Source organism: Seriola lalandi, unplaced genomic scaffold (genome assembly GCF_002814215.2).
Source record: "Seriola lalandi dorsalis isolate HSWRI2012SDOR001 ecotype SW California unplaced genomic scaffold, Sedor1 jcf7180002054484, whole genome shotgun sequence".
NCBI lineage: Eukaryota > Metazoa > Chordata > Actinopteri > Carangiformes > Carangidae > Seriola > Seriola lalandi.
Window position 1 is genome coordinate 112486 of NW_019525037.1, and position 16717 is coordinate 129202.

At 42.0% G+C, this 16717-nt stretch overlaps 1 protein-coding gene across 6 annotated transcripts in view; it reads right to left on the minus strand.

Annotated features, from left to right (window-relative positions):
• The window catches only part of tcf4 (transcription factor 4), a 231647-nt gene that overhangs the window by 36364 nt on the left and 178566 nt on the right, over positions 1–16717 (minus strand). For all 6 annotated transcript variants that reach the window (XM_087175703.1, XM_087175702.1, XM_087175704.1 and 3 more), the window contains 3 exons: positions 7172–7277; positions 5824–5969; positions 4601–4748 (listed from right to left, as the gene is read on the minus strand). In XM_087175703.1, coding sequence (XP_087031829.1) covers positions 4601–4748; positions 5824–5969; positions 7172–7277 — 400 coding nt within the window. The remainder of the gene's footprint in view (positions 1–4600; positions 4749–5823; positions 5970–7171; positions 7278–16717) is intronic.

Below are 16717 nucleotides of genomic sequence, written 5' to 3' on the forward strand. Positions count from 1 at the left end.
AGAGAGCAAAGTGTTGAGCTACGTTTGGCCTGAGGCAATCTGCTTGGCAATATGTTCCTGTGTTGTTGTTGTTGCCCCCCCCCACACACACACGTACGCACACACACACACACGCACGCACACACAGTGAGAGAGGCAGAGGGACTCTGACATGCTTACAGCTCATCCCTCCTGATATCAGATCCCAGATGGAAAATTTACGCTCGCGCACACAAGTTAGACACACACACACACACACACACACACACACACACACACACACACACACACACACACACACACATAACACAACAAAAAACACACCCTTTCATGGCAAATGAATCCATGACATAGACTGGCAGGACTGCACTTCTCTAAGCAGTTGGAGATAAAGAGACATACAGATCGAGAGAGAGAGAGAGAGAGAGGGAGAGAGAGAGGGAGAGAGAGACAGGTAGAGAGAGAAGAAGGGGAGAGACAGGAAGCAGCATATGTTTTGGAGTTAAAGCCTCATGTCTCACTCACGCCACACCACTGGCCTAGTAAACCATCCAAGGGATTACTGTTATACACACACACACACACACACACGCACGCACGCACGCACACACTCACTCGCACACAGACAAAAACACACACTCACCCTCACTTGATGCATAATTTACAACATATGCAGGAGAAAATCTTTTTCATAAATGAGAGCTTATAGTCACAAAGGAGCGGAGCATTCAGGAGATGAAACAGATTTTTGTGTTTTTTCTGTCTGTTTTCCGTCTGTACCTCTTCAGAGAGAAACATCGCTTTATTTATCTCTTTATTTATTCATTTATTTTAATATACTCTGAAATGTCCGGTTGCCTGTGTACCAATTCAATATCACACACTAGTTACACACTCACCAATCACTTTATTAGGAACACCTGTGTACGTGCAAATGATCCAATCAGCCAATCACATGGCAGCGATGCAGTGGATAAAATCTTGCAGATACAGGTCAGGAGCTTCAGTTAATGTTCACATCGAACATCAGAATGGAGAAAAGATGTGATCTCAGTGACTTTGACCATGACGTGATTGTTGGTGTGAGACGGCTGGTTTGAGTGTTTCTGAAACTGCTGATCTCCTGAGATTTTTCACACACAACAGTCTCACAATAGTTGAGGTGGAGGAGCTACAACAGCAGAAGACAACGTCAGGTTCTGCTTCCTGTCGGCGGCCAAGAACAGAAATCTGTGACCAACGCCGGACAGTTGAAGACTGGAAAAAAACGTGGCCTGGTCTGATGGATCTGGATCTGTGCTGAGGCAGCAGATGGTAGGGTCAGAGTTTGGCATCAACAGCATGAATCCATGGACCCAACCTGCCTTGTGTCAACAGCCAGGCGGCTGGTGGTGGTGGTGTAGGGGATGGTGTGGGTGTGTTTTCTTGGCACACCGTGGGCCCCTTGATACCAATCAATCATGGTTTGAATCATGGCCACAGTTCACCACCTTTTTAATGGAGCAGGAGAGTGCACCATGTCACAAAGCTAAAGATACAGTTGTCTCAAACTGCTTTCATGGACATGACAATGAGCTCTGAGGCCTCCTCAGTCACAGGGCCTGGATAGAGTAGAACACCTTTGGGATGTGGTAGGACAAATCTGCAGAAACGATGTGATGCAGTCATGTCAACATGGAGCAGAATCTCCAAGTAAAGTTTCCAACATCTTGTGGAATCCATGACATGAAGAGCTGGGGCTGTTTTGAAAGCAAAAGGAGGAACTACCCAGTGTTTATATGGTGTTCCTAATAAAGTGCTTGGTGAGTGTATCTAGTAGCAGAAGACCATTCATTTGTTGTAGAGCATATTCTTCTGTAACATGAGCTTCACTGTGGAGAGCGCTCAAGAAACACTGTAAAAATATTCTTGCTGACAAAGACTAACACCACTGTATACACTGTGGACTACACTAGTTTTCATTATACTGTTCTGCAGTTATTAAACAAGCTGTATGAAAACAAACTGTATCTGTGAAGAAAATGAGGCCCTTTTGTTAATTTTGTATTTTCTCTGTCTCATCACCATCCGCCCCTTTTTTTCAGCTCAAGTAGCTCCTCCATTTCCTCAGAGCACTGCATCATGGGAGCGTCAGCAGCATAATAATAAACATCAAGACTTGTTTAAGTTTGCATACATTTTGAATCATAATTTTTCCAGTATTAACACAATACATACTGAAAACTTTGTAAAATAGAAGTTGCTGGTGCAGTAACTAGCACGTGATCCCTCAACAGCTTCCCACCAATTGTATTCATCGGAAGGCATTACCAAGCTGCAGTGGATCCAGGGTCGTTGTGTTGTGGTTGTACCTTTTTATTCATTCATATTTAATTACACAGACTTAACAATGACATTACACCCTCATTAGAGAATGACACACTCATGCTGTGTTGACTGCAAGGTGACTGTAAAACTTTTGCTGTTAGCCTCATCACAAAGAACAGCAGCTGTGGTCAGTGTGGATTCATGTCATTTACCTAATGGACCCTAATGGTCAAGGTGGAATATAATAAAAATCTAATCCAAGACAAGAAAAAGCAGCAAATCCTCACATTTGAGAGAGTGGACCATAAAATGTTGTTCCACCTGCAGCGCCGTCACTGAGAGCTGACTGTACGAGCCTCAAGCGGTGCGACTTCTGCTGCAGGGGGTGTGACAAGTTTCCTGACATTGTGATACGTTTTCCTTTGCGAACCGCTGCTCATCAATACAATCAACTTACATGAGTAGTGACCGCAGATGCTGCTCTCTTTAAAAAGGGCTCACTCCCTTGTTTACTGGTACGAAATGAGACTGAGGCAGAGAAAGCTGTAAACACTGTGAGTCTGTGTTTGAGTGTTCATGTGTGTGCACACGTCTGTCATATGTTTATATTTAAACAACAGTGTCATGTTTTTTATTACGTTCATCTTGTGTTTACACTCATTTGCTCTGGCTCATATGTGTGTGTGTGTGTGTGTGTGTGTGTGTGTGTGTGTGATCTCTTTGTGGAATGTTGGAGATGTCTTCCCATGAAAACAAACTTTCAATCTGTTTCTTATTGGTGTCCTATTTGTTCTACGGGACTCAAAGCAAGGGGTCCATATGGCATGCTGTGTGTGTGTGTGTGTGTGTGTGTGTGTGGGTGTGTGTGTGTGTGTGTGCGTGTGTGTGTCAGTGATGTAAAGGTCAAGTGTTTCTCTCAATTTGGTTATATTCAGTTCGTGACCGCCCGCCTTCTCCTCTAAAAATGAAATGTACTTTTTAAGTGGTTTCAATCATTTGAGTCTAATCACAGCAGGAACCTTTATAACTGGTGATGTGACTGTAAATAAAAACGGTCTATTAGCTAATGCTGTCTCCTGATCGGAAAGGTCTGGTAATATTGTCTTTGCGACCAATCATCTGTGGATTCTTCAAGAGTTGAGACACAAACACAGCAGCGAGTGCACCCAAGCTGGCAATCAGTTACCTTCACAATTAAACCATCTTGTCAGTTCACAAGTGAGTAAAGGTGATTGGGTTAATGATAAGAATTAGAGCTTACACACAGCAACTTTTTTTAAGTGCTTTAGGTAAAGTCTCAAGTCAGTGCCGAAGTCCTTTCAGCAGTCCAAATTATACATTGCCAAGTCAAAGTGCAGGTAGTCAGGAAGTCAAGTGTCAAGTAAGTGAAGTCTCTCAGTCAAGTCCAAGTCATGTGTCAGTCTTCATGTCTCTTTAAGATGAAGTCCATGTCTGAAGTCTTAAGTCTACACAAAAATATTAAAGACATTCAAACAAGTAAAACAGACCTTGACATGAACATGTGAACTCACATCAACGATCACATCCCATCAACAGATTAGCGAGACGGAGAGTCTACAGCCCTGCTGGCAGCTCTGTGAGGCTGTACTTAAGACACAGCAATGCTTTGAGCTAATGCTAACGTGTGCATGCTAACATTCTCACAATGACGAGGCTAAGATGCTGATTTGATCATGTTTACCATCCTTATCTCATTAGTTTAGTATGTTAGCATGGCAGCATTTGCTAATTAGCACTAAACGGCTGAGGCTGATGGGAGTGTCAATGGTTTTGACCTGATGATGGTGGTGTATGGGGAGTCGCGTCTGTACCATATTTAATGGCAATGTAGCCCTTAGCTGTGAGACCATTTCATGAAAAAAGAAGAAATGTCAACCTCATGGTGGCACCAGAGCCACTCTTTTTCGTATCACTACTTCCCACAGGTTGAACCAGCCTGGAAAAAAACTGAGCACCACAAATTAAAAAAAAAAGAAAAAAAAAAGAAAAGAATTCAACCCCTTTCCATCCAATCAGATAAAAAGAAAGGCAGCCTCTTCAGTTAAGTCTGCATGGACATCATTAAACTTGGAATGTCACAAATGAAATGGATGTTTTTCTCCTTCAGTTAATTAATGACATCAGCTAATGAGATTAGCTACACCACCAGCTGATTGACAGCAGATGACTGTGCAGTTGCCAAACACCCAAACAACGCCATCAACGCTTCTATTTCGGTTTCTGAACTTAACAGCAACCTCATTATTTCTTTAACCACTTTGCTTCAAGGCAAAAACATACACAGGTGTCTTACCCATGATGCTGTCTGTGCCGTTGGTGGGGGCGGTGCAAGAGGCGGTGCTGTAGTGATTGGCCCCGCTCCCGCTCCCTCCCCCTCGGTGGAAGCTGGACATTGGAGGAAGGCTGGAGCTGATATCTGCAGACGAGTGCGATGGGTAGCTCTGCAGAGAGACGACGGAATGAAGTCAAACATAAAAATAACAAACTACTGCAAAACAGGAAACATTACATAAGAACAAAATAAAAATAAAAGGGAGTGGTGATAAAAATGAAGCCTCTTCTTTGAATAATCAAAGAGAGTAGTTAGTTTTTAAGAATAAACATCCAATGACCTTTGACAGATTTACAGCTTCACATTTGGGTAGAATTTATAAATGTATTTCATGTATCCAGATGTGCACTTCTAGTAAGAACACAGACAGTAAACCACTCAAGATATGTGGAAAAATACAGCATGGTGAATACATTCTGCAGACAGCCCATAGTATTATTAGTGTTTAATATATTATTGACCACCGACTGATTTAACAGATGTTTTTTTGCCTTTAAATCTATGACTCTACCAGGGTTGTAGCCATTCCATAACTTAAAATAACCTATTGCCATAACTTCACTTTCTTAGGCTTTAAAATGTGTTTTTTTCAGTCTGGTTTCTCGTGTCACTGGCATGAAGAACCGCCATTTACTTGATTCAACAAAATGATTCAATTCATTTTTCAAACTAGGAGTCCATTTAGGTTTTTGCAAAACTGATTTAGCTTCTTCTTAAACTGTTACATAAGGGCATTTTCATGGCTGTCCTAAACTGTTTACGCCCATCAGCTGAATTGGATACAACACGAATAAATCAGTGAAAGAAACATTTTAACTGAATGTCTATCAGGAGCATTTTCTGGACATCTTATGGTCTCACTGTAAAAGCTTTAAAAAAAAGCCAGTACCTAAGTGCACCTTTAATTTTAACTACTATTTTCAAGATAAAGAAAGAACTTAGGTGCTCAGCTTCTATAGTAGTGAGCTCATGCTTCGAATCAGGTGTGAAATGGATGGATATGTACGGAGAGTCATGAATTTCAGGGGAAACCTAGAAAACTGAAAATCAATCATCTTGTCTGAAATCTCCTTATCTCCGTTTATTTATGTAAATGAAGTTGGGACGCCCTGAAAGTACCACCTGTGTCACACACTGTACAGACCCTGGTATTGATATACACCGTGATGGACAGCTCTGCTCACCAGTCTGTCGTGAGGGTGAATCCCGCAGTAGGAGGAGCTCTGGGCGGGGCCGTGGGATGAGTTCCCACCCCCGAGCATGCTGCCGTGGTAACCTTGCTGGCTCATACTGCTACTACTGCTGCTCCAGGGATCACCACTGTGACCATCTGATAGAAACACAGTGAGAGAGGGGGGGAAGAGGGAGAGAGAGGTACATGTGATGTGCTGTATGCTGTTTTCAGATCAGTTTAATCTCTATGCAGTTTTCTTTCTGTAGTTTTGGTATTCTGACCCAGTTTGGGAAGTAACCTGATTTCAGAAAACATGTATAAATGGGACACCTTTTTTCCTTACACCTGTTCAAGAATAACCCTGGTAACAGATTTGTGTTGGACAAACCTGATAACTGAGGTCATGTGTACCAACCATTTTCATATGTGTGTGTGTGTGTGTGTGTGTGTGTGTGTGTGTGTGCAAGTGTGTGCAAGTGTGTGTATTTACATGACAGGTGAAAAGGAAAAAGAAAGTCTGGAGGAAACCATGATTATCTGATACATATGCTAGAATTCATATAACAGCACCAAACAAAGTTCTGGTCAAATGTCTAACCATGTTTAAACCAGTGGATCAGTGCTGAAGATCTGCAGGTAAGGTCTGCTCTAAGTAACTGTAATCAGACCCAACAAAACTGACTGCAAATCAATGTTAAAATGATCGTTTGAATCTTGTTTTTTCACCTCTGGTAAGTGGACATGGTATAAGTGTGATAGAACAGAAAAAGTGTATTGATATATGTTAAACTCTGAGAAGGAAACACATCAGTCTGGTGCGTTATTTTCATGTTAGGACATCATTGCTTTTGAGGGTTTTACTCAAAAAGCACAAGCATGAGAAGCGCTGGTATGATCGAGTAGATGAGACATATTTTCTGGAGTTCAGAGATTCAAAGAATGAACTCTAATAACTTCCACCTGCTGTCAATTGGAGAGCTATTGGAGGAGCATAGCCTTGCCAATGGGAAAGACGCTCTTGTACGTCTGTTGTGAAAGCAGGATTATCTGACAGCGTTCACAACAGCTGCAGAGTTTGCAGAGAGCAACCTGTTGACATCTCTGTTGTCTCCTGTCTATGGGATTAATACATTATCTGGGCAGCTATTACAGCAACCATTAAGATGTATGACTCAAGGCTTTAGCTGATTTCAATCCAAGAACATCTTTCGGCTTTTTCTCATGGACCTTGAGCTTATTTCATCTGATCCAGTATCCACAAAGAACTCAGGAATCTAGTGGTGGGAGTTTTGATTAGGGACAGACCTTGTGAGTGTATGTGTGTGTGTGTGTGTGTGTGTGTGTGTCTTTGTGTGTACCTGGCATAAAGAATGAGCTTGGGAAGCCAGCACTGGGAGGTTTGGAGGAGGGATAACCCGGTGAGTCCCTGTTGTAGTCGGCTGTACTGGCAGACGGAGCGTACACCTGCAACACAAACACAGAAACACACGTCATTCACAATCTGCTCACTGACAAAAATACAAGTCTTTCTCATGAGAAACTCACAGCCAAACACAAACAGCGCCGCACTTCAATCCTCGCAGCAGGAATCACAGTGAACACACCACTTCCTGTCACAGATCTTTGTTTGTGATTTTCATACTGGAAAAAATACGGCGGCTGCTCTGCAAGCTCTGTCTATCATCCATTAAAGGCCCCTATTTTAAACATTTCTGCTGTTTTCTTTGAGGTGCTGATCCATAAGAAGATATATTGGTGGTTTTAAGAACCAAAAACCATCTCAGTGTAGTTTAACATCTCCTCTCTCAGGCTTCTCTCTGGAGCTCTAGTAACAGGTTGTTGATCCAATCAGAAGAGAGGAGGGTTTGAGTCTCTCTTCTGATTGGCTGACTGTTTTCTGAGTGATTGAATAAAAACATATCAAATATATCAGATTTAGGTAAACACTTAGAGAAACCAAATCATGCAAGGTTTGAATGGTGGGTCCAGGTGGGCGGGGCTTGGGGCATGGCTGAGAGCGGTGACTGCTTTGTTGTGACATCACAAAGTTCCAGGAGTCCTGACGGCTGGTTTTAAGGCTCAGTTTCTGAATACAGGCTGTGTGCATTTCTCTGTGGACTGAGGCTTTGATACTTTTACAGTATTAATATAGAACCTAGACCTGATCTATAATCAAAAAAGACTGGAAATCTCAACTTACTACAATATTGACCTTTAAAATCATTTTTTAAAATCCTACACAGACAGGGCTGCAATAGTGACTTTGTTAAAAAAAGATGAATAAGTTTAAACATTATAAAAATTACTTTATAAATAAAATTTCATAAGGAAAATGAGTTTAAAAATGTTTCTATGTAACTGTATTTAATTATGTCAAATAAAGTGGATTTTAAACTTGAGTTTGAGCTTCATCAGTCCATACCTTAAAACTACAGTGGTAGTCATAGCAACCACATGAATTGCATATACAGGGCCCACCACTCGTGCTGCATTTAACTACAACATATTTCCCAACATGTCCAACAGTCACAGCTCATCTTTTCCAGTCCTCCTCTCATGCAGACCAGCCTGGTGACTAACAGAGGAACAAAGTAGTGATTCTGTGATTCTCCTCTCAGAGGGGGAGCAGCAGCAGCGGAGCCGTCATGCAGCAAACATGCAGTAAAATGTGAGAGAGCAAGCAGAACCAGCAGCCCGTCATCACTCAAAACAGGTGACGCTCTTCCTCAGCAACACAGCGGCTGCATGAGAACACAATGCCTGTGTTTGGTCATGCCTTCGACTGGGGGTCCCCACAGCATGTCTGTGTGTGTGTGTGTGTGTGTGTGTGTGTGTGCATAGCGTGCGAACTCTCAGCCATGACGCTAGCTCGCACGGCATGACGCAAACCCTGGAACAGCTGTTGAAGTCCCCCACCCCCACCCCCCACACCCCTCTATCTCCCCCACTGATTCACATTAAAATGAAAAACCCACTCCACAGCTACACCTAATCTACCTAGATCCCCTAAAAAAGACATGGGTTGCTTTGTTAACTTTAGAGTATTTGCATATGAATGGATCACAGATGTGGTACAGAAATCTCATGATAAAGCACAGACAGAAGAAATAAAAGAAAAAGACTTGGGGGCATTATAAAAAACATCATCTCACTTCCCACACTCCCTAAGAGAAATTATTAAAAACAGAAAACAGCCTAAAAACCCTTTCTGTCAAACAAAAACCTCCTGAGTTTTTCTTCAGATCACTAAAAGCTTGCTGCTCTGCTGAAGCTTTCAGCTTTTACTTTTGAGGGGGAAAACTGGCACCGACTTCCAGTTGTGTTATTGTCCTATATGCTTAAAAGTAAACGATATCCAGCACAGTGTGACCATACAGAGAATCTAGGGATCTGAGAAACTTTCAAACTGACAGTTAGACCTTTTTTCAGAAGCAATTAGCCAGGAGCCGGTTTCACAAAGATATTTCAGACTGTAGTGTTGGTCCAGTCTTAATTATCTAGCTTTAAATGAGGGGACAAAGAAAGATAAAACTCTAATGGAGAGACTTAAGTCTAGTTGATAGTGGTGGGATGTTTCTCGCGTTGGAACTTCAAGCAAATAGTCGGTCTATTAGTCTCATGCAAGTCAGACTATTTCACAATAATAAAGACTGATTCATTTTAAAACCAGAATTAACTCAGGCTTACTCAGGCCTAAGCACATCTGTAACAATAACAATCACCTGCACTGAGCAGAAGCACCCAACAACAAAAAACAGGAAAACATGGCTCATAATTTGTGGTTTGCTAACGTTGTTATGGAGAGAGCAAAGAGAGGGGGAAGAGTTTTTAGAGAAGCATCTATTCTTTTCCAAATTAGATTTTTTTTTCATTATAATTGTTACACTCTTCACTCTGCAGTTCCTAAGTCTGCCATTTTTTTTTATATTGAAAAAAGTCTTAATTTACCCAGAATTCACTGTACCACAGTCCGGCTTAAGATAGTCAAGAACTTTGTGCAACGGATGAATTTAGACGTCCATCTGAAGTCTGACTATTAGTTATATCTAAGCCACAGTCAAAGTCTGTCTTTGTGAAACCCGCCCCGGGTGTGGATAGGTGTGAAAATATTTGGAGCCAGAAGAGATAGAAGCTGAAATGACAATGGCTGCATTCGCTTCCATGTTAACATGTTGTCTTTCCCTCCTCCAGTAAAGGGGATGAACTTTGCAACACATGAAGAAGAGAGCTCCTCTGGTCCTCACGAAAGGGACAAGGGATCAGCTGAGTAGAGAATGGCCCTGACAACCAGCAAAAAAAAAAACTGCATCAGTTGATGAAAAGCATGAATCATATTTACAGGATTGAAGGCTCTCCCTTCATCTCCACTCGGTGTTTTTAACCATCAACGCCACACTACATCTTCTGATCACACCCAACGTCCCAGCTCCGTGTGGTCGACGCACACTCAGCTGTAACGTCAGTAAATGATGCAGGTGAAGCAGATGTGAAGTATTGTATGAAGACAGGTTGGGACCGGAGCGTGAATCAGCTACAATAAAACAGCTCAAATAAGGCTGTAGTTATTCTTTAAATCACAGCGGCACAGCTGGTGTTCAACACACGCCAACAACTGCGACTATTTGCCTTCCTGTAAATTATACGCCTGTCACATCTCGAACAGTGAGACGTGACAGGCGTTGGTTTCTATTTATTTATAAAGCCCTTACATGGCAACATGCCATCATACATCACTTCCTTATTAAACTGTTCCCATAGCAATTATGTGACCTGTTCAACTGATTGGCTGATGGTCAAAGTCCCACATGAAAACACCAATTTTGGGAAAACTGCTTTTAGTTTTTGTGCTGCACACACATGTGGAACATTTTACAACACACATTAAAACTAAACACAGTTGAACCTATTGGTCACAAACTATTCCGCTCCTGAACGTGACCTTTTTAAACTGCGTGGTTACTCTCGAAATCATTGAAAATGGAGGCATGTCCTCAATGATTCCTCATGAGGAGATCATTTATTTATATATATTTATTCATCAGTATGAGAGACAACGTTTCAGTATGTTTCAGCACGGTTGCAAAACAGTACAGTTATGCTGAGAAGATATAACTTTACATTAAGGCCAATCACTGTGATAAGACAACGATGTTGTCGCCGGCTGGAACAAATCGCTAAAAGATTATATCCATAATAGAAACCAGAGTATGAAAATACCCAGGATATATTGTGTAATGTTAACATTCGTGTCTAGCACTGTATTATTCTATAATTTATGTCATGAAACAAAGACTTTTGAAATAAAATTGCACCTTAACTGCATTACATGCATTAATAAGGCAAGTCACATGAACTGAGGCAGACTTGATGGATTTCATAATCAAGCAAATCAAGTTTCAATCAAAAGCTGCCAGGAATGATGGAAAGAATACATCCATGATCTGAAAACTGTTACAGAGTGCATTTGAAAATATTTACCATAATGAAAAGTATAGGCCAAACGTGACATGACTTATGTTTAGGGAGGTAAAACACACAGGTATGGTCCTTTAATCCCCTCTCAAGTGAGGGTGTTGTAAACTTCAATCCCTCCTTGTGCTGGGGGTGTTTTGGTGTGCAGTAACTGTTCAGCTGTTCAATAAAACTGAAGTAAAAGTTGTGTTCCCGAGCATAGTCTGGTGTTGACTAGGTTTACTTCCTGAAAACCAGTGGTCATGGAAAGACGCCCACACGGCATTAAACGCCACAACAATCAGGGAACACTGGGAACTGTGGGAATGAAAGGCTGAGGTCAGGAAACACCCACCCACCACTGACATACACACACACACACACACACAAACACACACACACACACACACATGCACACAAACTAACTAACAAAAACAGATGCTAATATGTACTAAAAGAATCTACTCATCTGAGTGTGGTGGTACCTTCCCACAATGCACCTTGAATGAGTTTAAGAATTGAATTCCTTCAGTTTCCACATTCTCACACACTCACGCACACACAGTGTCTGTAGATGTCATTAGAGTTAAACTAAAATCCCCTCGAACTTCCTCCTCCTCCTCCTCTTCCCCTCTGAGAGCTGAGTTTGTGCTCTGATCATAAAACCACATTTATTGACCCAAAGCCTGTACAAGAAAATGCACACACACACACACACGCACACACAGACACACACACACACAGAAACATACACACAGAGGCACATAAAAACACACATGCTTGTGTTGTTCCTGTTGAAAATATGTAGATTTATGTCTCATGTCGTGCATGCATATTTTCCCATTGACTGCTGTTAAACTGATGACGAAAGACTGTGATTTGTGTGTGCATGTTTCTCTGTGGGTGTATGTGTATTTAAGTGAGTGTGTACTGTGTGTGTGTGTGTGTGTGTGTTTCAGACAGACAGAAACAGGTGCAGAGTGTGTTCAAGTCTGAAGAATGTCGAGAGACACAATAACAACCTCACTTCCTGCAGTAACACACACACACACATGCACGCACACACACACACACACACACACACACACACAGCAGCAACAGTATTCCCACAGTTAGCGAGCAGACCTTCAGCTAATCAGAGAAACCCTCGACCGTGTTGTCGTTTCTCCGACGACTGGCAAACCACAAACCAGAAACAATAACGTGAACCACGATAAAACCCAGTGTATGTCCAATCAGAAACCTTCATGTGGAGCTATTTTCCATAACATGTCTCAGTTGGATATTCCCACAAAAACTTCTTTAATCTCTTTCGTCAAATAACATTGGTTATAGTGTGGGTTGAAATACAACGATATCTATATATAGAGTCACAATAGAAATTTGTGTGACCAGTTGTGTAAAATCACAATCTGGACCACAGAAGAAAACAGATCAGAAATCAGCTGAAAAAGCTTTCAGTGCCACGATAGAAGAAAGTAAAACCATCAGAACCAGAACCAGAGACAAATGGAGTGCTGTGACAGAAACATAGTCTGAACCAGAGGAACCAGATTTGTTTCTTTTTCACTGTTGGATCCTCATATATACTCTGATATAAACAGCATTCAAACCAGAAACCAGTCAAACCAGGAACCAGTCAAACCAGAAACCAGTCAAACCAGGAACCAGTCAAACCAGGAACTAATCAAACCAGAAACCAGGAACCAGTCAAACCAGAAACCAGTCAAACCAGGAACTAATCAAACCAGAAACCAGTCAAACCAGGAACTAATCAAACCAGAAACTAATCAAACCAGAAACTAATCAAACCAGAAACCAGGAACCAGTCAAACCAGAAACCAGTCAAACCAGAAAACAGTCAAACCAGAAACTAGTCAAACCAGAAAACAGTTAAACCACTACTCTGTTCCACAGTAGAAAGACAATAGAAACACAATGGAAACCAGTCCGTGTGAAATTATAGAACCACAACAGAAACCAGTAAAACCAGTTCAGCAAAACAGTATCACAACATCAAAAGCATTGAAATCAGTAGAACCAACTCCAACTCTGTTGCGTTCTATGACAGAACAACGACAGACACAACTAACAGAGACCAGCGCAGCCGTCTGTGTGAACTGATCATCTGCAGTGGAGCACAAACCCTGATAGAACCCAGCAAAGCGGTTGTGTAACCTCCCGCTGTGGCGTGACGTCTGACGTTCCTCACAGAACACAGAACATCACCGACTGCATCAAAGCTTCGCGGCGCGTCGCCCGTGGCAACAACATGAGAAAATAAAGATGCATTCCACTGAAAACTGATTCCTCATGGAGCTAACGACACACACACACACACACACACACACGCACACATTTATTCAGAACAACCAGCTGTGCAGCTCACTGACCTGGACCACAGGTAGAAAGACAAAAGAAACAGCAGCTGGACTTTAATTGGAAAAAGACAATCAGTAGACGTCCACACTGTCGTGACAGAAAGCTCCCAAAAGTATTCATTTAACGTAACATTTCCACCATGTCTCGTTTCCGCTTTCAGTTTGTTTTTGATCCAACATCTGTAAAAGTTTTGTGAAAGTTTGCACTCTAAAAGATTATTAGTGGGTTATATATATATATATATATATAAATAACAAAAAAAAACTGACTGACAAAAAGAGAGGAAAAGAAAAAATGACTGTGGAGGAAAAATGTTACAGTGAATGAGACATAAAAAGAAAAAGACACAAACTTTATTTTCTCTGCAGTGTTTCAGTTATGACTTGTTGACAGTGATGGAAATGCTGCCGGGCCCTGAAGGGTTTTGTTAGAACGAGACTGGAAAAACAATAAATAGAACAAAGTGAAACGCTAAAAGTTGGACGGAGATAAAAAAGACAGCAAACGGAAACAAAAGAGAGAAAATGGAAGGAAAGTAAAGAAAGGAAGAAAAGAAGAAGAGGGAGGCTTTTTGTCTTTGTGTTTAGTGTTTGATGCTTCTTCTCCTGGTTATTGTGTCCAAATGTGGGGAGCATCTGTTCAACCTCTCCGTCTCTCCTTGTCCATTAGCTGCTGGATATAAGAAAGAGGAGAGGGAACAGAGAGAAGAGAGGGAGCTCTTTCTGTACTTCCTCTTCCTCAGGACCTTTGACCTTACTAACAGAAACACATTACGTAGATTAGAAATTAATATCTTGACCTGATGGTGATGCTACAGGAAGTTATTACAAATGATCCTGAGGTAAATCATTTGGTCTGCACCAAATTCCATGGCAATACATCCAATAGTTTGCGATATTCCAGTTAACACCACAAGTGTTGACCTCATGGTGGTGCTACAGGAAAAGTCAAAAGGATCACCAAAGCTGATGGGATTCCTCCTCCTGTCCACTCTGAAGATCTGCACCAAATTTCTTTTCTCAATCTGTTTTTGAGATTTTTCAGTGTGGACCAAGGCGATGGACCAACCGACCAACAGATCCTTGCAGCTGCGTAGCTAGCACGGCTAAAATGGCAGCCATTATTTTTCAAATACTTTATGTTTAGATTTTCCACCTGTAGAGGTGGATGGATCAACAAACCGCTGTTCACATTTCACATTTCACCAGCCAGCGATGGTTTCCTTTAACCATCCGTCCCAACCCGGCCGACCCGAGGTCTCTCCAGTAGGGCGGCACGATATGCTAAAGAAATCACGTTGCTGAAGGGATTTTTGTTGTTCTTGTACCAAACGAACATGTTTACATGTTTTGGTGCGTCTGGAGAATATGATTTGTGGGCCTCTGTAGCACCGCAGTGCATCATTCTGGAAGACGGTCACACACAATAAATGTTGTTGTTTAGTTATTGTCAAGCTTGTTGAGGATGCAGCTCAGTGAAAAATAATACCGACAACTTTTCACCAACAGGCTTCAACAGGACGAGCCAGTGTCTGTTACACCTATGACAACATTAGAGCTGCAACGATTAGACAGTGAATGTATTGATCAGTCCAGTTTAAATGCTTCTGCTGGATTCACTCGCTTCTCTTTGTCATATAAAAACTTCACAATACTAAACTCAATATCTTTGGGTTTCGGACTGTTGGTCGAAAAAGACAAAAAGTTACATAATGTCACCTGGGTCTGTAGGATACTGTAATAGGTATGTTTCCCTGATATTTTACAGACAAAATGATTGATGCAGATGAATTGATTCAGAAGATAATTGTTGGTCGCAGCACTAGATGGAGCTCACTGGACTGATAGTACTGAGAAGGCAGAGAGAGTCTAACAGGACTGTGCTTCACTTCCAGGTCAACTGCACTTTGTACATGTGGAAAACAAAGGAAGACAAACTGTTTGCTGAAAAATCAACAGACACAACTCTCATGATTCCGTCTTCAAACCAGGTTGATGAACAGATTTGTCATTAAAACAAGTCCATAAATAGACGTTGTTAGAAAACGGACAGGAAACTAATCAGCATTTTACTCAATAAAAGACTTAAAAATGTTCCTGTCTTGTTTCTGCCTCTCTCTCTCTCTCTCTCTCCGTCTCTGCCTGCTGCTATCCGTCTCTCTCTCTCTCTCACACACACACACACACACACACACACACACACACACACACACACACACACACACACACACACACAGTTTACCACGCTTCATCCAAAGCAGATGTGCTGGAATGTGAACACTCAAAGGAGCAGTCACGAAACCTCTTGACAGACAGACACACACACACACACACACACACACATACTTGAGCGCACACACACGCACACACACACACACACACACACACACACACACAACCAAATACACACACACACACACAGTCGGCTGCACCTGTGCCTGTCCAATTTTTTCCCTCTTTGTTTCACTCTCTCCCTCCTCCTCCTCCTCCTCCTCCTCCTCCTCTCCGTCCTCTGCCTCTCTCATTTCCAACAGGCTGGTTTCACTTTCATCTTGTCTTTATTCACTTTCACACAAACAGTTTAACGCCACAGGAACCAGGAACAGACGAGATACACAGGAAAGTCTCAAACACCACAAACAATTTCAATCATTTATGAATGGCTGAGGTCGCCCATCATGTCGAGCATTGTCTGTGCTGCAGCTTGTTCTATTAGGTGAGGATTTCTCTGTCGCAGTGTCACAGGACAACACAGAGAAAGCACCACTAACATCCATCTGTCCATCCACTGCATCTATCCCCTGCTCTGCTGTTTCATCTCCATTTACCACTCACACCGCCGCGCTCTGAGCACCGTCCGGAGGCAGACGTGGGAAATCAAATCAAACGTGCCGCAGACGGATCAAACATTTTTTTTTTTTTTTTTTTGGGGGGGGGGGGGTGTTCTGTTTTTTAGATGTATTTTTATAGCGGAGATCTGAGTCGCGGCCCCTGAATCCTCTGAAGGTTAATTATGTTCCTGATTCAAAACACATGGAGGGAAAAACTGTGTGTGCGTGTTTGTGTGTGTGT